General features: G+C 43.3%; 1 protein-coding gene across 2 annotated transcripts in view; it reads left to right on the top strand.

Moving 5' to 3' along the window:
• CCNYL1 (cyclin Y like 1) overlaps window positions 1-25,497 on the top strand; it is a 110,101-nt gene extending 84,604 nt beyond the window's left edge. For both annotated transcript variants that reach the window (XM_077275722.1, XM_077275721.1), the window contains exons 8-10: window positions 6,549-6,715; window positions 21,000-21,162; window positions 24,611-25,497. In XM_077275722.1, coding sequence (XP_077131837.1) covers window positions 6,549-6,715; window positions 21,000-21,162; window positions 24,611-24,727 — 447 coding nt within the window. In that variant the 3' untranslated portion in view covers window positions 24,728-25,497. The remainder of the gene's footprint in view (window positions 1-6,548; window positions 6,716-20,999; window positions 21,163-24,610) is intronic.
• The last annotated feature ends 561 nt before the right edge of the window (window positions 25,498-26,058 follow it).

Here is a 26,058-nt window from a genome sequence, read left to right as displayed (position 1 = left end):
AAATGCGGAATTGCAGGGGATTCCGCACACCTAGGAGTCCATTGATCTGCTTACTTCCCGCACGGGGCTGTGCCCACGATGCGGGAAGTAAGCAGATTATGTGCGGTTGGTACCCAGGGTGGAGGAGAGGAGACTCTCCTCCACGGACTGGGCACCATATAATTGGTCAAAAATAAAAGAATTAAAATAAAAAATAGCGATATACTCACCTTCGATGTCTTCCCGCCTCTCCACTGCACGCTGTCGCTTCGGTTCCTGTAGCTGGTGTGCGGTGAAGGACCTGCCGATGACGTCGCCATCTTGTGATTGGTCGAGACCGGTCATGTGACCGCGACGTCATGGAAGGTCCTGCGCGCACACACCATCTATACGGAACGGACGCCGGTGAGGAGATCAGCTGTCTGCGGGTGAGTATAAGCATTTTTTTTTATTTTTTTTATTATTTTTAAACATTCTATCTTTTACTATAGATGCTGCAAAAGCAGCATCTATAGTAAAAAGTTGGTCACACTTGTCAAACGCTATGTTTGACAAGTGTGACCAACCTGTCAGTCAGTTTTCCAAGCGATGCTACCGATCGCTTGGAAAACTTTAGCATTCTGCAAGCTAATTACGCTTGCAGAATGCTAAAAAAAACGCGAAAAAAACGGAAAAAAACCGCAAAAAAAAAAATGCGGATTTCATGCAGAAAATTTCCGGTTTTCTTCAGGAAATTTCTGCAAGAAATCCGGACGTGTGCACATACCCTCAATCTCCGAGCAGTCATAAATACTTGGAGACCACCTGAGCGTGCTCTGGAAAACCCCAGCAACGAGTACTCGCTCATCACTACTCAACAGTGATCTATAGATTGGTGTGACATTGTGTGTTGAATGGGATTTCAGTGGCCCAGGAAAGCAACTAAATAAGTCAGCCTGTTATCCAGTCAAGCAATAATCCATGCCCATGCACTGTCTTATTATTTATGGATCCTGTGAAAATAGAATCCTGCACACCCATATGAACAGAGCTGGAGACGCTTTCTGATCTGCAGAATATTTTATCTTTACAAGTTTTCAGCCTCTACTAAAAAGGAATCTTAAAAAATGTAGAAAAATTGAACAAAGGCATACATTTTAGAAAGTTGGAGAAACGTTCAAATACAATAATCACATTTTAGTTGCAAAGAACTAGAAAACCCCCTTTAAAGTGAATCTGACATCTACTACTTTGCAGGAATCGCAGAAGTAGAGATGGGCAGCTGAGCTAAACTACTACAGCTAGGTCCTGAAATATTTGGACAGTGACACAAGTGTTGGCATTTTAGCTGTTTATCAAAACATATTCAAGATACTGTTATATAATCAGTCTGCACTTTAAACCCATATTATCAGCTTTAATTTGAGGGTATTTACATCCTAATTGGAATAAGGCGCTTTAGGAATGACCGTTCTTTAATATGTAGCTGCCTCTTTTTAAATGGACAGTTATCTCAAAGTTCCTTATTGGGCTGTATGGTCTATTCCCTTGTTAATCCATCATTAATTAAGCAGATAAAAGGTCTGGAGCTGATTACAGGCATGGCATTTGGAAGCGATTGTTGTGAATTAACAAGATCCAGTCAAAGGAGCTCAAGTGGAAGAGACTATTATTATGTTAAAATAAAGAAGATATCAATCAAAGAGAGAGCAGAAATGTTAAAGGTGGCCAAATCAACAGTTTGGTACATCCTGCAAAAGAAAAGAAAACTGCACTGATGACCTTGGGGACTTGAAAAGGCCTGGACGTCCATAAAAGAGAACAATGGTGGATGATTGCCGAATCCTTTCCATGGTGAATAAAAACTTTTTCACAACATCCACTCAAGAGAAGAACAATCTCCAGGACGTAGATGTTTCAGTATGTAAGTATACCATGAAGAGAAGACTTCATGAGTTCACGACAAGGTACAAACTATTAATCAGCCTTAAAAATAGAAGGGCCAGATTAGACTTTGCCAAAAAACATCTAAAGAAGCCAGCCTAGTTCTGGAAAAGCATTCTGTGGACACTTGAAGCTAACATCAACCTGTACCATAATGATGTGAAGAAGAAAGTATGGAGAAGACTTGATATGGCTCATGATCTAAAGCGCACCACATCCTCTGTAACACATGGGGGAGGCTGTGCTATGGCTTGGGCATGCATGGCTTTCTATGGCACTGGGTCACTAGTGTTTATTGATGATGTGACTACACACAGAAGCAGCTGGATGACTTCAGGGCTATACTTTGTGCTCCAATTCAACCAAATCCTGCAAGGCTGATTGGACGACGCTTCGCAGTACAGATGCACAATGACCCAATACATACTGCAAAAGCAACCCAGGAGTTTTTTAAAGCAAAAAATGGAATATTCTGCAATGGGTGAGTCAATCACCAGATCTCAACCCCATGAAGCATGCATTTCATATGCTTAAGGCACCATTCCAGCATTATGTTTTTTGTTTCAATGCTGGAGTGGTGATTCTAATGTAAGGTCCCTGCACCTAGTCTCATACTTGCCTGCTGCTGTCTTCCCCTTCTATCACCGCCACTCCCGTCGGTCTTCAGGAGTTTGTGACCTGCCAGATTGCTCAAGTGTTTGCTGGAGCGAGACGATGTCCAAACGCATTAAGTCTGAGAGCCAGAACGAGGCTCTCGGACTTCCATTGAGAGCTTGTGACGCAGCTTCTGACCTCTGGCCACATGATGGACACCACTGGATCGGAGCGTTTGTGAAGACTGCCGAGGTTAAGTATAAGACTGGGCAGGGACCTTAGTTTAGTAGCACCACTCCAGCGCTGAAAAAAAGAACAAAACCCTGGAGTGGTGCTTTAACCCTTTTATGCCATTTTTCATTTTTTTCCCTTTTTCCAAGAGCTATAATTTTTTATTTTTCATTCTGTATAGTTGTATGAGGGCTTGTTTTTTGCAGGATGAGTTGCCCTTTTGAATGACACTATCCATTTTATCATGTGATGCACTGGGAAAAAAATCCAAGTGGATTGGAATTGCAATTTCACAATTGTTTTTGTGGCTTTTTATTTGCAATGTTCACTATATTGTAAAACTGACCTGACAATGATTCCAGTTGTGACCTGTATTGTTCAAGATTATTGTACTTGTTTTTTATTATGTATACCCCTCCTCACATGTAAAGTGCCATGGAATAAATGGTGCTATAATAATAAATAATAATAATTCTCCAGGTCAGTACGGGTACACAGATACCAAGCATATAGGTTTTTTGTCATTTAAGTGGTGGTAAAAATTTGGAAATTTGTAAGAAAAAAAAAATTTTTTTGTCACCATTTTCTGAGACTTGTAAGAATTTCATTTTTCAGGATGAGGCTGGGTCAGGGCTTTTTTTTTGCCCTGCGCGGACATTTTTATTGATACAATTTTGGGGTGGGTGCAGTGTTTTGATTGCCTGTTATTGAAATTTATTACAATGTTGCGGTGGCCAAAAAATATATAATTCTGGATGTTTTGATTTTTTTTTTTTGTTCTCATGTTTATACGTTTACTGATCGGATTAAGTTATTTTAGATTTTGATAGATTGGACTTCTATGAATGCAGCATACTAAGTGTGTATTTTGTAATTTTTTTATGGGGCAAAAAGATGTATTTGAACTTTTTAGCTTTAATTTTTTTTTTTTTCAATTTTTTTTACTTTACTGATTTTGTAGTCTCCTTAGGAGACTGATCACTTATGCTATACATAGCCACGCATCAGCATTACTATGTACAGCAGAAATCACAATCTCCCATGAATGGTGGCCATGGGCTGGCTTTCACAGAAGGATCGTATTGTCAGGCAAGGAGGGGGTCTTCAACAGACCCCCGGCTGTCCTGACAACCCATCAGCATCCCACAGTCATGTCATGGGTGCGCTGATGGGAGCGTGGAATGATGTGCGGCCCTGTCGGCACGTGCTAAATGCCGCTGTCAGAGAATGACAGTGGGATTTAACCGGTTAATATCCACAGGCGGTACTCCACCCACAGCAGTTAGCCACTGATTAAATCAGCCGTCATGTCCATGGGAAGATGCGAGCTTGATGTGAGTCAGCAGCAAAGGCAGGGACACGACGTATGTCATGAAGGGGTTAAAGCAAACTTGAATCTGAAAGACCCACAGAGCGCACCAACTGAAGTCGGCTGCAGTAAAGGCCGGCAAGTCCTCACCAAGGAGGAAAAACTGCGTTTGGTGACGTCCATGGCTCCTCAACTTCAGGCCGTCATTGCCTGCAAAGGATTCTCTCCAAAGTATTAACAATGAGTATTTTCTCGAAATCCTTTTGAGCCCCTGAAATGAGGAGGCTTTATAGAAGAATGGTTGCATTTCCTAAACGTTTCACAGGATATTTTTGTTCATCCCTTTTAATTAAACTGGAAAGTCTTCATGCCAATTGTATCTGTTATTCATTTTAAATCCAAAATAGTGGCCTGCAGAGCTGAACTCACGGAGATCCAGTCACTGTCCAAATATTTCTGGACCTAACTGTATATACACCTATAGAAGATGACTACCACACACAAAGTGTAATAGAAATCATCACTGTATTATTAATTACATGATTAACAATACAGAGACTCTTCATGTTACCAGGACACACATTGGAATATGCGCAGCTATTGTCCTGTTTATTGGCCGAGGCCTCCCTAGGTGATAAATATGGTTGGGATATGGTATATTATGGACTGGTCAGCAGGATTATGCCCAGTAACCTACACACAGTGTCAGGTCGGCGCCGTTACACTGAGTACAATGATACGCGGCGATGACATCCGTCTGGTGGTTGTTGTGTAATCTTTATTTTCAGCTTTGAGTTAAGGTACCTTCACACGAAATGACATCGCTAGCGATCCGTGACGTTGCAGCGTCCTCGCTAGCGATATCGTTTCGTTTGACACGCAGCAGCGATCAGGATCCTGCTGTGATGTCGCTGGTCGCTGAATAAAGTCCAGAACTTTATTTGGTCGTCCGATCGCTGTGTATCGTTGTGTTTGAAAGCAAAAGCAACGATACCCAGCGATGTTTTACACTGGTAACCAGGGTAAACATCGGGTTACCAAGCGCAGGGCCGTGCTTAGTAACCCGATGTTTACCCTGGTTACCAGCGTAAAAGTAAAAAAAACAAACAGTACATGCTCACCTGCGCGTCTCCCAGCGTCTGCTTCCTGACACTTACTGAGCGCCGGCCCTAAAGTGAAAGTGAAAGCACAGCGGTGACGTCACCGCTGTGCTGTTAGGGCTGGAGCTCAGTCAGTGTCAGGAAGCAGACGCTGGGGGACGCGCAGGTGAGTATGTACTGTTTGTTTTTTTTACTTTTACGCTGGTAACCAGGGTAAACATCGGGTTACTAAGCGCGGCCCTGCGCTTAGCAACCCGATGTTTACCCTGGTTACCCGGGGACCTCGGCATCGTTGGTCGCTGGAGAGCGGTCTGTGTGACAGCTCTCCAGCGATCAAACAGTGACGCTGCAGCGATCGGCATCGTTGTCGCTATCGCTGCAGCGTCGCTTCGTGTGAAGGTACCTTTAATGATGTGCCCGTGCTCCGGGGCGGCCTGTGGGGGGTCTTCATGTGGTGCACGGATTAGGTATTCATGTGTATGGCTGCTGACTGGTCACTGATCCCTCACTGACCTGCCCCCGCTATTTTATATACTGTATGTCTTATTGTTTGTAAAAAAGTGTTACATTCATCATGCAGGCAGTGGCGCCTGTGCTGTAGCATGATTGGGTCTATGATATCCATATATTCATTTTATTTTATGATATAAATTTGTTGAGGGAAAAAAAATAGTTTCTGAAAATGGCGCCTGTTCCGTGGCATGATTCGGAACGCGATAGATGCTACTGCGCAGACGCCGACACGGCACCATTTTGCTATGGGAGAAAAAAAGCACAATCCCGCTGACAGGTTCATGTTAAATAAAGTACAGCTGCCGATGTGCAAGTTATTACATGTACTATAATCCAGGGGGAAACATCAGAACTACAAGTGCCAAGTGCTAAAATGCAACAAGTGCAAGGAGATAACTTATAGATGTATGTACTCAGTCTTTCCTTCTTTCTTTCCGTTCCACGTTTTAATAGTAAAGGTTTGGGGAACTTCCCATCTTTTTTTCTTTTTTTTCTTCTTTCTTTATTTTGTAATAACAGATGAAAGTCTGATCCAGTACTGAGGTCCATTTCTTTGCTGATGACCAGTGTATTGGTCTGTATACCGCTGATGTGCACGCGTCTGCTGCCTGAGGTGCACTCGCCCTATTTCCTCCCCAATTCTGTACATATGTTTCCACTTTCTCAGACCACCTGCCATGTGGGACAGATCCCAGAAATAATGGTTGCCATTTACGTGAATATCCGCTCACATGGGTCTATGGGCCCCTCAGGAACCATAAATAAAAGATCTCACTGTTGCCGTGAGCGTTCCTACTGTTTGGCCACTAGATGTCAGTGTTGTCGTGCTGCTGCGGTACATCTGCTGCCCTCTTTTCTGCTTGCTGCAGCTAATGGTTGTCCGTGTTCTCCACCTGTAGGTTTACCTGGAAAGACTTCTGACTTACGCTGAAATTGATATTTGCCCCAGTAACTGGAAAAGAATTGTATTGGGAGCGATCTTGCTGGCATCTAAGGTTTGGGATGATCAGGCCGTGTGGAATGTAGATTACTGCCAGATTTTGAAAGACATTACAGTGGAAGACATGTAAGTTGGGCCATTCTCCCTTTTTGTATTTTAGTTATATTTTTTAATATAATTAACAAATGTCTGAATAAAAAAATGCAGTTAAAATAGCAAACAATAAGCATGTAATCCTAAAGAAACCTTGTAATAAGCCACATTTTATTTTTGGTTTTGTTTTATTCTTGTCTGCCATTGGTAATGCAGCAACGTCTTCATTATCGAGCATGTTTGGCATGCTAAATGGTTTTGTGAGAGCTGGTTTCTTCTTACATGTACTACGGATGTCTCCAGGGGGTTAAGCCCCACACTTCCTAAACAGGAGGTAGCCCTCATCGTTTTCTGTTAGTAGTGCAATCAACTCCCAACTGGCTAAAAATTCTGCAAATGTCTATTATTAATACTTATAAACGGCAATAAAATATGGCAGTCCCGTGTAACAAAGCTGCCCTTCATCCGAGTTTCACCTTCAGGGTTCAGGGATGTGCACACGTAAGAATTTCTTGCAGAAAATTCCTGAAGAAAACCAGATCTATTCTGCAGGAAATCTCCATGCGTTTTTTTTTGCGTTTTTACAGCGTTTTTTGCTCGTTTTTTTCCGAAGCTTTCCCAATGCATTATATAGCACGAAAGAACCGCAACGTGTGCACACAGCCTGAGGCTACGTTTTTTTCGCTATAAAAATGCATACATATGCATCCTATCATTTAGAATGCATTCTGCAATTTTTGTGCACATGATGCATTTTCATGAAAAAAATGCATCGCGGTAAAAAACGCAGCATGTTCATTAATTTTGCGTTTTTTTCATGTTCTTATATAATGCATTGGGAAAGCTCCAGAGAAAAACGCATGCGGATTTCTTGCAGAAAATGTCCGGTTTTCTTCAGGAATTTTCTGCAAGAAATTCTTACTTGTGCACATACCCTTAGTGTAGCTTCTTCCTTGGCACAACCTCTGACAATGCCAAAAACAATATATGGCTGAGTAAATCACCCAATTATATATAATACATCCACACCGCATAATCAAAGTACGTAATTACAAATACTTAACCCATTCTCGCAAATGGATGTTACTAGATCCAGACTGAAGGTGATTTACCGCATTTGGGCGTACTGTTATGTCTGATAGATGATACGGTCTCATGGCTTGTACCATACAAAAGCAGGCTGTGTGTGCTAGGACAGGACATAGCTCCAATGCCAGCACGTTAACCCTTAAGATGCCCCTGTCAGGAGTGGCAGAGCTAAGAAAAAGAATGAAACGGTGATCAAAACGTTGTATGTACCCAAAAAAGGTACCAGGCGCATGTGTATGCATATATGTATATATATTTCTGTATGCATACTTTTTTCTTTTTTTTTTTTTTTTTAAATCATCAAAAGCATCAAAGTATATGTAAAAAAACAAACAATATTGATGTAGTATTGGTGTGATTTTCTATCAGATGGTGTGACATCTATACCGAATGGTGATTAGTTTTAAAAATTGATAAAATTATAGATTGGCAATTTTTCTTTTCTTTTGCCTCTGTTATAAAGCCGACAGTGTTACAGGGAATTGCAGTCATAAACAGCATACAAATACAAAAGCTATAAATATGACTGCAAATATATTCAAATAGTAGCTTTGAGTCAAAAGTTAAAATGATCAAAATAAGACAACATACGTAATTGTGGGTGATATCTTCCTTTAAAACATACAGTAGAAGATACCAGGTATAGCCAATAATGAAGACGTGCAGAACATGGAAAAACAGGAAAAAAGGGGGTATATGAATACATCTGAGTAGACTGAGCGGAAACTATGGTAAACGGCTATATTATATGGCTGAATAGGTAAAATACCACAAGTGGTAATTAGGGATGATCGGACAGCTTCAGAGAAGTGCTTATCCGAATAGCTGCCTCGGTAACCTGGAGCGCTCCCAATGCACGGGTTGTGATTGTGACTCCGCCATGACACATGGGTCATATCGGGAGCACTCCAGGTATCCGGGTCCCCCGGGCAGCCATTCGCTAAGCTTTACCCCTAGTGGTAATACATAGCAGACAGAAGTGATGGAGGCTAGTGCATCTACACCTTGCAATCTGTAACCCTAGTGAGTGTGGAACACTTTCCCTAACAGAGCAGCGAGATGCATAATGACCACCTTATGCCGCACATAGATCGCAAAATTGCTATAGACTCCTTGTAATGCCCTAAGAGCGAACTTATTAACGCCAAGGGAGTTACTAGAAAGTGATCAAAATCTCTTGTACCACAAAATGGCACCAATAAAAACTACATCATGTTCCGCAATAAAATGAGCCCGCACATATAACCGCTAACTGCAAATTGTCAGACTTGTGGCTTGCAGAATATGGTACTGCAAAAAAAAGAATGTATTGTTTATGTCAAAGGAGAAAAATCCAGCTCCAATAAAAGCATTTGTTATTCATATAAAAAAAAATTTTTAAATGATTTATCAAGCCTTGATACAGGACGGTTACGCTTGTAACACGTTGCTTGATGTCCCTCATTTGATGGAATTTTCCTCCTGTACCCTTTTCCCATTGGATAGATCTTTTTGCTATCTGAAAGTCTTTTTTTTTTTTTTTTTTTTTTTTTTGCAAAAATTGATATGAATAAATGAAATGCTTTTATTGGAGCTGGATTTTCCTTCTTTCTTTGAACTAGTCATATGTCTGGTCAGGACGCATGTCTGTGCTCCATTCCATGAACCGCTGAAGGTGAGCTGGCAACTATTTTTTTGTTTTCCAATTTATTGTTAAAATAGAATAAAACATAAAACTGTTGACATTTCGTATTGCTGTTATGATACTGACCTATGGAGAAAAAATAACTCTTTATTGGTTCATCATGGTGAATAGAATAACATTTAAAGCACAAAAAACACTGGCAGAATTTTGTTCATATTCTTTCCCATAAAGAGTTAATAAAACTAAGTTATATGTACCCCAAAATGATGCCACTAACAAACAGGACTCATCTGAAAACATGACATTCTGGCTCCTGGAGCATGAAAACGGTGAAGTGAGGAAATGGTCTGTTCTAGAGGCCAGAGGGGCTGTGATGCCAAGGGGTTAAAGTTACATGCCAGCAGCACCATACACACGTGGGCGACGTATTAGGAATTCGGCGCTGAACACTTTCCACCAATATGAGGGGACATTTCTTGCTGCCAGTAACAGGAAGGAGGAACCTCTCGCATTGCGCGTCCTGAAACTCGCTCCTAATTTTCGTATAACTTTGCGAGTTGTGGAGTTGCTCATAATTCCATATTATTAAGCATTGCCTATTCGGAGCACCAATGGTGGAGATCATGTAAAACTAGAAAATGACATGTGGTGTAAATTTCATTGTGTTTATTGTGAGAAGAATGAAGTGTGCGGCTCTGTGAAATCAATAATCACCGCAGCAGATGACTTCTATTAATCCCAAGCCTTTGTGTCCCTGATAAAAGAGGTCTTTTCCAGGTCTTCTCCCTTTATTCTCTGCCTCCATAATTATTCTATTTGCCCAATGACATCCACAATTATGGGTTTGTACCTTAATTATGTAGGCAGCATTTTTAGCCTCTTAGTGATTCAGTCTCGGTCCTTGAAGCATTATGTTTGTATGCATTTAAAATATATTAGGACAACAGGAACAAAAGCGGAAAAGTGATTTCATTAGTGCGCCGATCGGATGATTCAGGTCTGATTTACATTTCTATAGGTCTGTGCTGTGCACAGAGGAAATTAATTTTAGCTGTGACCTATTCTCCAACTACACACATGAAAAGAGCTGTACCATTGCAGGTATTTAATTGTGCGGTAGTGTTAGTGTGCTGGACACCTTTATGCCAATAATATCTTTTTGTTATTCTTAAGAGAAATACAATTTTTGCTATGCTTTATATTAAATGATTTTGTCACCTTAGGGGATACTTCAGGGGACAGTCACTTTTTTTTTTGATGTAGTCCCCTTTTGCTTAAAAAAAAAAAAAACAAGAAAAAAACAAAACAAAACAAATGTTCAGCTCTCGCACCAGACCTTTCCAGTGATGTTGGCGCTAAGTTTATAATGGCATGGTTATGAAGGCTATGGAATCGGTAAGACAAACCTCTCACTCCGACTCCTCAATTTCCCTGACTCCAAATCCTGATTTCAACTGCGTCATACATGGATCATGTTTAAGGGATACATTTACTAGAGTAAAATGGTAGCATCAGGCTTTTCATCATCATCATCATTATAATAAAATAATTGAGCTATTTACTTGCCTTAATTCTTTTTTCATCTTCACTCTATCAGTTCTGAGATGAGTGCAGGCATTCCTTCCCAGTGCCTTTTTCCTCTGATCTGTGGAGAAGGCGCTTCACTACTGAGCATGTACATAAAGTGCAGCACAGATTCCTCTCCACTAAAAGCAGAAATCCTTATGTCAGGAACAGAGCAGACCTTTATAGGACATTTTATAACTTTTCCAAATTCTTAGGAAAACTACAGCGCATTTTGCATTGTACTACTATACCCAATTTATTATATATTTGGTGAGTCGGTACATTTTATACTGACACCAATTCCAACTCTTGACTCCACAGCCCTGATTGCAGGGCTCACGTGTGATAACAGCCAGTCAGCAGCCACTATATTGGGCTGCTGTACTCACTTCTTCTGTTTGTTATTCAGAAGAGGAAAACAGCGCAGCAGCCCAATAGCAGAATGGCGCCAGTTATCACAAGTTTGCAACCTTTTTTATGACCACAAAGTTTAGCTCTCCTTTGTAATTGCCAAACATAAATCTGCACAGAAGATCTCAGAAAAAGATAGATAAGAGATGAGATGTATTTGGAAGGGCAGCTCTATGTAAAAGGCATCAACTATATACAAGTCGCTCAGCACGAATTTACTGACTTGTTCACACAGGCCCACAAATTACTGATGGGAGCAGTGTGTTCTGTGCACGTACATCATGCCATCGACGGCACCTCCCATTTTTATGGAACAATGCTGCTGATGGTGACTTTTATGCCCACACAAATATCCAATCACCCTATGGTTGAGTGTTTTATTTGGTAGTTGGGTGATTGCCAACATATTTACCCCCCGCTGATAATGGGTAACCATTCTTTTGACAAATTCTTGATTTATATGCATTTTTACAACTGTCACAACATGGTGACTAAAAGCTGTTTAGATAACTCATTCTACAACCAGCAATAAAACGGTGCAACATTTCTGATGAAACCTAATTGCAAAAAACAGGCTTTTAACCCTTTGTATGCCCCTACTCACCATCCACCTGCAGATTAAAGAAAGTTTAAAAAATTCTCAAAGATTTTTTTTCAGATTCCCATTAGTTGGGATATTGTTATAAAGGGGTTTACAAATGCAAGGCGATAAAAGCTTATTCCAGGCACAGCTTGGTCCTACACTGCATGAGCTACAAAACTGCATCTGTGCTTGTGAATATTGATCCCTGTGTGTGCAGCAGACTTTACCCCTTCCGTTTACTAGTCTCAGATGGCTGATATGCATCTTCTTCTCCACGATGGTGGAGCTGTCTGCACTTAATACTTTTTTCCTATCGCCACGACAGCACCCACAACGAGAGAGTGGATCCGCCCACCTTCCGGACAGGAACCTACAGGTTAAAAAGGGGCGGTCCCCCTCGCCCTCCAGTTTGGGTTCCTGTCCGGACGGCGGGAGCCTACAGGTCCGATCGTCTTACCCGGGTCCGCCAAGCCTCTGTGCGGTGTCCAGGGAGAACGGCAGAGTCGGGGGCCCGGAAGCAGCGTCGGGGGAAGTTCTGTGTTCAGCTTCCCCCCTCGTCTGACAAGGACGGCATGACCGGATGGTCGAGGTGGCGTTCCTGGGGGAAGGCATGCCGCCCCGGGTCGTCCACGCGCGCGCGACGCTGCAGGAGCAGGTCGGCGCTTATAACCCGGAAGTGGTTTGAGGACTTCCGGAGGAGGCCGGGAGGAGGAGCGCGGGACTTTTAAAAAGTAGACAGCGCTTGGTGAGTGGTGCGGCAACATGTCTTCCACAGGAGACGCCGAACACCGACAGACGGGAGAAAGGAGCAGCAGCAGATCTCGTGGAGAAGTGACACGCGGGCAGCAGGACCCTGGCACGTCACGTCACACCTCACCCCCTCAGAAACCGGTACTCTAAAGTTCATCAGCGGTGGTGAGTTAATCTCTGAAGCCATTGGCTGATACTACTGTCTTCTATACTGTGTTTTGTTGTAGGGAAAGAAGGTCTCAAAGACAAAGCATAAGCAGTGTGCGTTATACACGGAGCCACTACCTGACACCTATGTAAAGAAGTTATGTCAGACGTGTATATGCCAGACGCTAGAGGAAGAGGCCCCCCTCCGCGTATCGGATTTGAGGGAAGTAATTAGGGAAGAAATTAAATCATCCCTTAAATCTAGACGGCATGAGAAAGATAGTGTGGAGATAGTATCTGATTCCAGCCCTTCGTTGCAAGAGGGCGAGTGCTCGGAGAGCCCATCACCATCCTCCTCAGATGAGGAGGGAAGGCCTTGCTTTTCCACCGAAAATATGGAGACTTTAATTAAGGCTGTCCGTACAACGATGGGTATGGCAGAAAGTAAAGAGCCGAAAACAACCCAGGAAATCATGTTCGCAGGGCTGAGCCAGAGAAGTCGCAAAGCTTTCCCAGTGGTAGATACTGTTAAGGATCTGGTCAGACGGGAGTGGGACAAGCTGGATAAAGGGTTTTTACCTTCGGCCGCAAAAAGAAGGTACCCCTTTGAGGATGACACTTTATCCCAGTGGATGAAAATCCCAAAGGTAGATGCGGCAGTGGCCTCTACCTCGAAAACAGCCTCGCTACCATTGGAAGATGTGGGACTGCTTAAGGATCCTTCAGACAGGAAGGCTGATATGCTTCTTAAAAAAGTATGGGAAGCGTCATCTGGAGCCTTTAAACCTGCAATAGCAGGCACCTGTATGGCGAGATCGGTCATGGTCTGGGTAACTCAGCTGGAAGAACAGCTTAAGGCTAAAGTACCCAGAGATAAATTGTTAAACTCCCTGTCTCAGGTCAGAAAAGGAGCAGCTTATCTAGCGGATGCGTCGATTGACTCCCTGAAATTGGCTGCAAGATCGGCGGGTCTCTCAAATGCAGCCCGACGGGCGCTTTGGATAAAGACCTGGAAGGGTGATGCTCAGGCAAAAGCCAAATTATGCTCCATTCCGTGTAGGGGTGAGTACCTGTTCGGCCCAGTGCTGGATGACATCCTTGCAAAAGCAGAAGACAGAAAGAAGGGATTTCATTAAATATTTAATCCCACTTTTAGGAATGCCTTCCAGAGACGCATGCCCTTCAGAAAATTCCAGTCAGACCAGCAGGGATATAATCGTGACTGGGAGACGTCGGATCAAAAGAAGAAAGGTGGATACTATAAAAACCCTTCATCTTTCTCGAGACGTAGACGTAATTACAGATAGAATAGGTCTACCAGTAGGAGGAAGACTAAGATTCTTCTCTGCGGAATGGAAAAAGATAACATCTAGTGCCTGGATAATGGGGGTAGTCGAGTCAGGACTAAAATTAGAATTTTTGAGAACTCCCCCAAATCATTTTGTTATAACATCTCTGGACACTCCGGCCCAACAACAGGCCTTAGAATTAGAGATTCAACAATTGCTTACAAAGCGAGTTATTGAAGAAGTACCAAAACATCAGGAGAAGACGGGTTTTTATTCTCCCCTGTTCTTAATCTAAACCTGATGGGTCCTTTAGGACTATCATAAATTTACGTAAATTGAACGAATATCTTCAGTACCGCGCTTTTAAGATGGAATCCATTAAATCAACAACTAAGCTTTTGTTTCCTAGGTGCTACATGTCGGTTTTGGATCTAAAAGATGCGTACTACCATCTTCCAGTTCACAGAAATCACCAGCAATTTCTCAGGATGGCAGTATGGGTAAACCATCAGATTAAACATTTCCAATTTTTAGCAATGCCCTTTGGCCTGTCCATGACTCCTAGAATTTTTACAAAAGTTGTTTCAGAAGTAATGGCCCATATCAGGGAAAAGGAAACCGTTGTGGTGCCCTATCTAGACGATTTTTTAATAATTGGAAATTCAATTGCTCAGTGTACGTCTAGGGTAAATGCTGTAATATCATCCCTACAGGAACTCGGATGGTTAGTCAACTGGGAAAAGTCAAAACTGGAACCCATAAGATGTCAGGTGTTCCTAGGAGTTCTTCTAGACTCGGATAATCAGTCATCCTTCCTACCAGAAGACAAGAAGCAGAAGGTCATTCAAAGAATCAGGGCCGTAAGGAAAGTTCCAAACTTAAGTTTAAGAGACGCAATGTCTCTGCTAGGATCTTTGACTGCATGTATATCGGCAGTGAGATGGGCTCAAGCTCATACCCGAATGCTTCAATACGAAGTTCTTCAAGCAGAAAAGGATCTTCACGGTGCTCTGAGCAGAAGGTTCAGTCTATCAACCGCCACTCTTCACGATCTGAGATGGTGGCTCAATCTGGCACATTTATCAAAGGGAGTTCTCTGGAACATCACTCCGGACAACATAGTTACGACAGATGCCAGTCCATTCGGTTGGGGAGCCCATATGGGAGACAGTCTAACCCAGGGACGTTGGTCGACTCAGGAGTCCCAGAATTCCTCAAACCTAAGAGAGCTTGCTGCAGTCAATCAAGCTCTTCTTTGCTTCCTACCATCCCTGAGGAATTCGCATGTACAAATACAAACAGACAATATGACTGTGGTGGCCTACATCAATCATCAGGGAGGGACAAGATCTCGATCCCTAATGATCACTACAGCACAAATATTGTGTCTGGCTGAGAATCACCTACAATCCCTGTCGGCAGTTCATATAAAAGGGGAGTTCAATATACAGGCGGACTACCTCAGTCGCCATTCCCTTCGTCAGGGAGAGTGGGCCTTAGACCAACACATATTCGATCAAATAGTCAATCTGTGGGGATTACCGACAATAGATCTATTTGCTACCAGGGAGAACAGGAAGGTCAGGAGGTTCGCATCCCTACAGATAGCAGACCAACCATTCATAGTGGATTCCCTTCGTGTCCGTTGGGACTTCCAGCTGGCGTATGCTTTTCCCCCTATGTGTCTAGTTCCGATAGTTCTCAGGAAGATCCGGGAGGAAAGAGCCAGAGTGATTTTAATTGCTCCCTTCTGGCCCAAGAGGCCTTGGTTTTCTCTCCTCAGGACAATGTCGGTGACCGATCCCTGGGTGTTGCCAGTAGTTCCGGAACTCCTTTCTCAAGGTCCATTTCATCATCCAAATTTGGAGACTCTTCACTTAACGGCTTGGAACTTGAGAGGGAGCTTCTGAAGGAAAGGGGGTTCTCTAGTGCTTTAATAGCTACCTTATTAAAAAGCAGGAAGGAAGTTACTACAAAAATCTATACAAAAATTTGGAAAAAAATTCCTTATGTTTCATCAGCAACCATTAGAAGATAATGCTCCAATTCCGGCTATCTTAGAGTTTCTTCAGAAAGGCTGGGAGTTGGGTTTAGCTGTCAACACTCTAAGAGTTCATGTTTCAGCCTTGGGAGCTCTGTATAATAGTGATATAGCTGGTAATAGATGGGTTGCTAGGTTCATTAAAGCATGTCAGCGTTCTAACCCAATCCATATTGTAAGAATACCCCCTTGGGATCTAAATCTGGTGCTTGACGCATTGACCGAACCTCCCTTTGAGCCTTTAGACTCTATTTCGATAAAAAATTTAACCTTAAAGACAGCCCTACTTTTAGCATTAACGTCTTCCAGGAGGGTCAGTGATATGCATGCGTTATCAGTAGATCCTCCCTATCTAATAATTCTCCAGGATAAAATTGTCTTAAAACCTGATCCTGCATACTTGCCAAAAGTAGCATCCAAATTTCATAGAAGTCAGGAGATTTATTTACCATCTTTCTATGAAAATCCAGGTTCAGAAGAGGAGAAAAAATATCATACCCTAGATGTTAAGAGGGCAATATTAGAATACCTGGATAGGACACAAAACTGAAGACAGAGTAGGGCTCTGTTTATTTCTTTCCAGAAACGGAAAAAGGGTTCTGGTGTCATGAAAAGCTCTATCGCCAGATGGATTAGAGAAGCGATATGTCTTGCCTACTCTGCCAGGGGAGTAACACCACCAGAAGGCATCAGGGCGCACTCCACTCGGGCCATGGCATCATCCTGGGCGGAGAAGGCAGATGTCCCCATTGAAATGATATGTAAGGCGGCAACTTGGTCATCACCTTCCACCTTTTATAAACACTATCACCTTGATCTATCTGCTAATTCCAGCTTACAGTTTGGCCGTTCAGTACTTAGTGCTGTGGTCCCTCCCATTTAATAGTCTTTGAAAGTCTCTCGTTGTGGGTGCTGTCGTGGCGATAAGAAAACCGGTTTTTACGTACCGGTAATAGGATTTTACAGAGTCCACGACAGCACCCATACATTCCCCCCCGTATTTAGTTACTTATTCCTGCACTCTGTTGGAAGGTGTGCCTTAGAGATCACTCTATAGAGGTGGTGGTATTTAGTAATGTTTAAGATAATATTGTCATGTACTGATTCATTGGCGGTATCCCTTGTACTCTGGAACACAAACTGGAGGGCGAGGGGGACCGCCCCTTTTTAACCTGTAGGTTCCTGTCCGGAAGGTGGGCGGATCCCCTCTCTCGTTGTGGGTGCTGTCGTGGACTCTGTAAAATCCTATTACCGGTACGTAAAAACCGGTTTCTGTCCGTGCTGTAGTGGTCATCCATTTCCCATACTCTGCCTGCTTAGTTTGTGAAAGATGAGTTACTTCAACAATCAGCCCTACATTAAACCCACTGATGGGAATCTCATTGCAATGGCACCTGTCAAGGATTGGAATACACTAGGCAGCAAGTGAACAGTCCATTCATGATGTATCTTGGATGGTGGGCGTAGAAACAGCTGAACATTGTCTGTCACCCTTTTCCAAGAGGTAATCAGAATCTGGAGATAACTGGGGTCTGTGACATTACTTACAAAGAATCAGAAGCACGCCGTCCCGTGTACAGGCGAGTAGGATACATGAGCGGCAGCTATCCTGCTCCTGTCCTAATGAATAGGACCGATGAGATTGCATGACCAAGCTGGAGACCGGCAATCTGCACAATGGAAACAGCAGGCCTGCGCCTCTACACAGAACTCTGCCATAACTTTCCTATTCTGTTACCCCATATGCAGAATATGCAGCTGGCAGCGGAAGTGCCATGGGCAGAATTGTCATTTGTGCAAATGATACATGGTGGTTTGCTAATCCTGATGTTTGAGAAGTTTTTGTTACATGTTGGTTCAGGCTGCAAGCAGGGGAATTCCTTGTTCCATAGTGTCATTTATTTATTTATTTATTATGCGATGAGTCCACATTGCTTCAAGAGCCCTTTTCCCCCGAGATAATAGCCTCGGCTCTGTGCGGATCCATTTGTTGCCTTGGTGATGTGCCCACCACTTTTGTTGATACGTCTGTATTTTAGTAGTAATAAAAAAAAGAGCCCTTTCCTGTTATCAATCTGGGGAAAATGTTACGGAGTTCATCAGAGCTAATAAACAGCAAGTACCATTCCTTTCCTTTCATCTGCTCCAGTGCAGACGGCTACACGAGAGCTAAGGGAGGAAGGATCCGCTCCACTCCTGGGCCCACACCTTCGTCCTGTAAAAAAACACGTTGACAGGAGCTGTGGAAGATGCCAGGAGCTGCCATTCTGCAGTGAATGCGGGGAACAGACATTTACAGGCCGTCAGTGCTGTCAACAAGATGCCAGTGTACATTCACCACCTTGGGAATGAGTCTCCACAGCCACATGTATTGTCCCCATCTACAGGGCACTGAGTGTAGGACAGACCTGCGCTGTACTCCACAAGGAAACACTGCAGAAAAAGTGATGTCAAACTGCAGGGGTTAATCCAGCCCAACGGTAGCGTCCATATTTGTGTATGCTGGAATGGGCATCAGTTCACTGATTGAGGTCACCAGGAGCAAGCTTCCTTCGTTGGGAAGCCTCCTTCACTATGCTTGTCTTGGTAAACCTGCACATCTATATACGGACAAGGGAGCAGAGTGATGAACAGTATTAAAGGGGTATTCAGCTCTGCTCACTACTGCATCACGAGGTGGGTGCAATCGGGAACCTCACATCTACCGATATCTGATCCTCATGTATGCATCCCAGCAGATATCTACAGATAGGAAGTCACCGTCCCAATCTAATTCTGATGTGGAAGTGAACAGAGCCGGAAGGACTTTGATATTGATGACCTATCCTCGAAGGGTAGGCTATGAATATCAATTGGTGGGTTGCATGTTTTGCCTCAGCAAATGCTGTCTCTTCATTCTCTGCCCTCCACAGCTTGGTGAAACGTGTAGTGACTGTGCCTGATACTGAACCTCAATGCTAGGCATGGCCACAGCTCAAAGCTACAGTCCTGCTCATCATTATGGCACCTATGAAGTGTAAGTACATAATGTGGAATATTTCATGAAAAAAATGAATCAAGTGAAAGTTTGTTTGTTTTTTTTGTATAGAGCACTTGTGTTAAATACAAAAAAGCAAATGACGATTTAAACAATTTAAAACAAAAAACAATAGGAGGGAAAAATAGAAAAATCTAAAGCTTGCTGTGACACTGGTATTGGCTCCCTTTCAATTAAATTAGTATGGAAACACATTTTGACTCGCTTGTGGTAAATCACAAATGAGAATCGCCTGTGAAACATTGTCGGTGTCCATGTTATATGAATTAGCCAATGAATGATGATGTCAGTGTTTTAAATAGTCACATGATAGGCCCTGTTACTTTGTCACAATGGTAAAGACAAAGGAACTGTCTGAGGACATCAGAACTTATATTTGCAAACACAAGACTTCAAGGGTATAAGGCCATCTCCATAGACCTTGGTATCCCAGTTTCAACTGTGTGCAATGTTAAGAAGTTTGCCAAGCATGAAACACTCAATTACCTCCTTGGAAAGGGGAAAATTGACAAGAGTTGTCTTCGAAGGTTTGTGCGAATGGTGGAAAAAAAAGCCCACGTCAAACATCCAAAGACCTGAAGGCCAACCTGGCACAGTCTAGCATTATGGTTTCAACAAGTACCGTACGCTACAATATAAACCAAGCAGAGCTTTATAGGTGAAGGCCTAGGAAGAAACCATTGCTGAAGGATAGACCTAAAAAGGAACCACTGATCTGTGCCAAAGAGTACCTTGACAAATTACAATCCTTCTGGGAAATATTATGTGGATAGATGAAACAAAAAGAGCTTTTTGGCAATGCAAAGCAACAGTTTGTTTACAGATGATGCAATGAAGATTATAAGGAAAAGAATACCCTACCAACAGTTAAGCATGGTGGGTGGAGGATCAATAATGCTGTAGGGTTGCTTTGCTACGTCTGGTACTGGAGGCGTTGACCTTATCACAGAATTAATGAAATCATAGAATTATCAAGAGATCTTAGAGCGAAATGTCCTACCCAGTGAAAAATCTTGGTTTGAGTCAAAGATCATGAGTCCTCCAACAAGACAGTGACCAAAAGCACACATCCAAAAGTACACAGGAATGGTTAAAAAAAACAAAAATGAGTCCTGACCTCAATTCCTTTTAGTCTTTAGGGTGAGCTGAAATCTGCCATTGGGAAAAAGAACCCTGCAAACATTCTAGAGCTTGAACAAACTGCAAAGCAAGAGTGGGAGAAAATACCAGCTGCGAAGTGGAAGAAGCTTCTAGATGGCTACAAGAAACGTTTGGAGGCTGTCATCAATGCCAAAGGGTGTGCAAACAAGTATTTATCAGGGGTGCCTTTATTACTGCACATGCTGTTTATTCTGTTTCTTTGTTTTTCAACATGCAAGTTGTAATTTCAATGTTTTATTGTTGTATTACTTTGGACCACTAATTAAAAAATCGTGAGGATATAACTTTGGAGCATTTACTTTTATTGCTGAAGATATTGTACAGTCTATGAAAAAAAAATAAGGGGTGACAATGGTGACCGGCAATGCGCTACTATCTGTTAGAGGTGGAGAATTTTGAGATTTAAGTTCTATGGTCAAGGAGACTTCATGTCCTACAGGACTGCTAATATGTTTCTTCAGTAATTGTAATGACTCTAGCCACCTTTTAATATTCTTTTTTTTTTTTTAATTCCATATTGGTCATGATTATGTTTGCCGTACACCTCAATATCAGCCAAATCGTTGCTCATTTCGTGATGATTTTGGACATTTACACACTTTGATTTTTCTTATTTTAGGAATGAAATGGAGAGACACTTCCTGGAGCTGCTGCAGTTCAACATCAATGTTCCCGCCAGTGTATATGCCAAATACTACTTTGATCTGCGTTCTCTAGCGGATGACAACAATCTCAGTTTTCTGCTGGAGCCACTTAGTAAAGAGAGAGCACAAAAACTAGAGGTAGGGCCACAATATTTTCCTTGTATTAAAGGGAACCTGTCAGCAGGATTGTGCATAGTAACCTACAGTGTCAGGTCAGCGCCGTTATACTGAATAAAATGATACCTGGGTTGATGAAATCAGTCTTTTGGTTCTTTCTTAATCTTTATTTTTAGTTTTGCGTTAATGATAAGCTTGTGTCCTAAGGCGGGGTTCTTGCCCTAAGGTGGGGTTCATGTATGTGGTGCTCTGATTATATATTCATAATGCAGCCTGCTGACAGGTCACTGCTCCCTCACTGACCTGCCCCCAAGTTTGCATAATGACTACCATCACATACTGAATAAAAAAAAGGCTTCTGCAGGCAGGTGTCAGCCGTGGCCCCTGTGCAGCAGCATAATCGCATGGTTACTGTGCACTTATTCCCTTTTGCAGATTAAGCGAGGTTAAAAAAAAAAAAATCATTTTGAAAATGGCACCTGTCGCGCCTGCGCGGTAGCAGCTGTCGGTTTGTATAAAGATCGGATAGCTGCTGTTGTGCGTGCAGGCGGCGTCATCTTGCTGGAGAAGAAAAAAAAAACGTCCTCCACCAAGATGGCGCTGCCCGTGCATGTGCAACAGCAGCTATCCGATCTCTATACAAACATTTAGCTGCTACTGCACAGGCAGCATTTTCAAAATGACTTTTTTCTTTTACCTCGCTCAAGTAAATCTGCAAAAGTGAATAAGTGCAAAGTACACGTGATTGTGCCTGCTGAAGCCATTATTTTTTAAATTCATTGTGATGGTATTCATTATGCAAACAACTAAGGGGCAGGTCAGTGAGGGATCAGCAACCTATCAGCATTCTGCATTATGAATATCTAATCAAAGCACCACATACCTGAACCCCACCTTAGGGTACGAGAATCTCATTAACACAAAACTGGAAATAAAGATTAATAAACAACCACATGACGGATTTCATCAACCCAGGTATCATTTTATTCAGTACTAGATGGTGGCCCGATTCTAACGTATCGGGTATTCTAGAATATGTATGCGTAGTATATTGCGCCGCCCACGCAGTATATTGCGCAGGCCACACAGTACATTGCGCAGCCCACGGAGTACATTGCGCAGGCCACGCAGTGCATTGCGCAGCCCACGCAGTACATTGCGCAGCCCACGCAGTACATTGCGCAGCCCACGCAGTACATTGCGCAGCCCACGCAGTACATTGCGCAGCCCACGCAGTACATTGCGCAGCCCACGCAGTACATTGCGCAGCCCACGCAGTACATTGCGCAGCCCACGTAGTACATTGCGCAGCCCACGTAGTACATTGCGCAGCCCACGTAGTACATTGCGCAGCCCACGTAGTACATTGCGCAGCCCACGTAGTACATTGCGCAGCCCACGTAGTACATTGCGCAGCCCACGTAGTACATTGCGCAGCCCACGTAGTACATTGCGCAGCCCACGCAGTACATTGCGCAGCCCACGTAGTACATTGCCCAGCCCACGTAGTATATTGCCCAGCCACGTATATAGCACAGCCCATGTAGTATATTGCCCAGCCACGTATATAGCACAGCCCATGTAGTATATTGCCCAGCCACGTATATAGCACAGCCCATGTAGTATATTGCCCAGCCACGTATATAGCACAGCCCACATAGTATATTGCGCAGCCCACGTAGTATATTGCCCAGCCACGTATATAGCACAGCCCATGTAGTATATTGCCCAGCCACGTATATAGCACAGCCCATGTAGTATATTGCCCAGCCACGTATATAGCACAGTCCATGTAGTATATTGCCCAGCCACGTATATAGCACAGCCCACGTAGTACATTGCGCAGCTCACGTAGTACATTGTGCAGCCCACGCAGTACATTGTGCAGCCCACGCAGTACATTGTGCAGCCCACGTAGTACATTGCGAAGCCCACGTAGTACATTGCCCAGCCCACGTAGTATATTGCCCAGCCACGTATATAGCACAGCCCACGTAGTACATTGCGCAGCTCTCGTAGTACATTGTGCAGCCCACGCAGTACATTGCGCAGCCCACGTACATTGCGCAGCCCACGTAGTACATTGCGAAGCCCACGTAGTACATTGCCCAGCCCACGTAGTATATTGCCCAGCCACATATATAGCACAGCCCACGTAGTATATTGCCCAGCCACGTATATAGCACAGCCCATGTAGTATATTGCCCAGCCACGTATATAGCACAGCCCACGTAGTATATTGCGCAGCCCACGTAGTATATTGCGCAGCCCACGTAGTATATTGCGCAGCCCACGTAGTATATTGCGCAGCCCACGTAGTATATTGCGCAGCCCACGTAGTATATTGCGCAGCCCACGTAGTATATTGCGCAGCCCACGTAGTATATTGCGCAGCCCACGTAGTATATTGCGCAGCCCACGTAGTATATTACGTAGTATATTGCCCAGCCACGTATATAGCAAAGCCCACGTAGTATATTGCCCAGCCACGTATATAGCACAGCCCACGTAGTATATTGCCCAGCCACGTATATAGCGCAGCCCATGTAGTATATTGCGCAGGCCACGTAGTATATTGCGCAGGCCATGTAGTATATTGCGCAGCCACGTATATAGCACAGCCCATGTAGTATATTGCCCAGCCACGTATATAGCACAGCCCATGTAGTATATTGCCCAGCCACGTATATAGCACAGCCCATGTAGTATATTGCACAGCCCATGTAGTGTATTGCCCAGCCCACGCAGTATATAGCAATGCGGGCATCATATCCCTGTAAAAAAAAAAAAAAGAAATAAAATAAAAAAGTTATATACTCACCTTCCGGAGCCTCTGGACCGCTACATCATCATCTCGCGAGTTCGCAGCATGGAGCGTCGGGAGGAGCGGGAAAGGCCTGTTGTCGTTCAGGGGGCCGACCGACTGTGAGTATCTAACGATTTTTTTTTTTTTATTATTATTTTTAACATTAGATCGTTTTACTATTCATGCCGCATAGGCAGCATGAATAGTAAAAAGTTGGTCACACAGGGTTAATAGCAGCGGCAACGGAGTGCATTACACCGCGGCATAACGCGGTCCGTTACCGCTGCCATTAACACCTGTGTGAGGGCAGACTGGAGGGGTGTATGCGGGCATCGGGCAGTGAGTGCGGGCACTGCGGTGAGTAAGGAGCGGCCATTTTCTTCCGGACTGTGTGCGTCGCTGATTGGTCGCGGCAGCCATGACAGGCAGCTGCTGAGACCAATCAGCAAACGAATAACCGTTACAGACAGACGGAAGTGACCCTTAGACAATTATATAGTAGATAATGGCACTGACCTGCCAGTGTGTGTAGGTTACTCTGCACAACCCTGCTGACAGGTTCCCTTTAAGTTGACTGTTTTCCTGCTTTGCTGGTGGTCTCTTTTCTTGCCTGTCTGTGCTTATATTGACGCATCTCATATGTAATTGTTTTATTTTTCCCAGGCAATTTCCAGGCTCTGTGAAGATAAGTACAAGGACCTTTCTAAAGCCGCTATGCGACGGTCCATCAGTGCTGATAACCTAGTGGGCATTCGGCGCTCTAATGCCATCATCTCCTGAGGCGACACCAGCAGGAGCAGCTTTGAAATGATCAGGGTGCAACACGGATCCCCAGGCACTAACCAGCTTCCCACACTCTCATACACTATTTCAAGCCAGCAGTGTCTTCCAGCAATGAGGGCCGTGGGGGGCAAGGGATTGTGAATCCAGGGATGCCGGAAGCCCTTCTTCATGACTGAGGGGCATACATCATGAAATCAGAGACGAGGCTGGAACGGACAGCAGCACAGTTGGTTCACACAATACTGTGGTGTATCAAGTGAAGTCCTCCTCTCTGCTATCCCTCTAGCACCTACATTTGTATGCTTACTATGTAGGCCTATAGCTGTGAACTTGGACTTTTTAACACTATATAGTTTGACATTTTAGAATATAAAACACTAATCATGTGATTATAGTTACTACTTTACTTTGTCCCTTTACCCATTGTTTTTTTTTATTTGCTGCCGTCATCGCTGTCAAGTGTTAATGCAGTTCTTTCCTAACCACACTGCGCCACACCAGAGCAATGATTGGGCTCAAGCAAAGTGGGTCCAAAACCTTCTTACTAGGTCGGTCAATGTTTCCTTAGTTTTTTGCCTTCCAGTGCTAAAGCTACCCAATGGTTTGGTTAGGATGGGGACTGTCCAAAGAAGAATGTGCGTTTTCAAGTGAAACGGGATCTGTCCATACTGCTGTAATTCTTGGTGCTCCCCTGGAGATTATGCATTCTACGGAACTGCAACATTAAATAAATGTGGTATTTTTATACTTTTACACCACATCCTCATCTTACTGTGATGTGAAAAGTATTCCATTTATTTCCTGCTACTAATGAACTTCTGTGGATTACCATCTAGCTTCTCTTGGACGTAAAACCTACAGATGACCGGAGACCTCCACTGCTGTCTAATGTCCTCCAATCTGTAATTTTTCCTGTACGTGTCCATGCGGCAGTATGTTGTGGTAATTACGTTGGCTGCAACTCTAAATGTTAATTTCTACAAGTCCTTACAATTTCAAGATAAATCTACAGAAGGCTTCAGTTTCTTACATCGTGGTCAACCATTCCTACAGTAATGAAATCTGATCCTCTGCGATCAGTAATGCTTATGGACCTTGTTGAAAGTCTAGTCTGCTCCAAGACTTTTTACATTGTACTTCTCAATTCTAAAATACATGTAGGGGCACTTTTATAAAAGGGACCTTTTGCAGATTTTTTTTTCCTTTTATTTTTGGGAAGTGTGACTGCAATATGTGACCTAAACCAAATTCATAAACCTAGGACCCAGCTGTAAGTGAACATGGTGCACATAATGCACTTTACAAAGCCCTTTCACAGTAAATCCATG

The sequence above is a fragment of the Ranitomeya variabilis genome, chromosome 7 (genome assembly GCF_051348905.1).
Source record: "Ranitomeya variabilis isolate aRanVar5 chromosome 7, aRanVar5.hap1, whole genome shotgun sequence".
Lineage (NCBI taxonomy): Eukaryota > Metazoa > Chordata > Amphibia > Anura > Dendrobatidae > Ranitomeya > Ranitomeya variabilis.
Note: the sequence above shows the minus strand (reverse complement) of the source record. Positions and strands in the feature narration are given on the sequence as shown.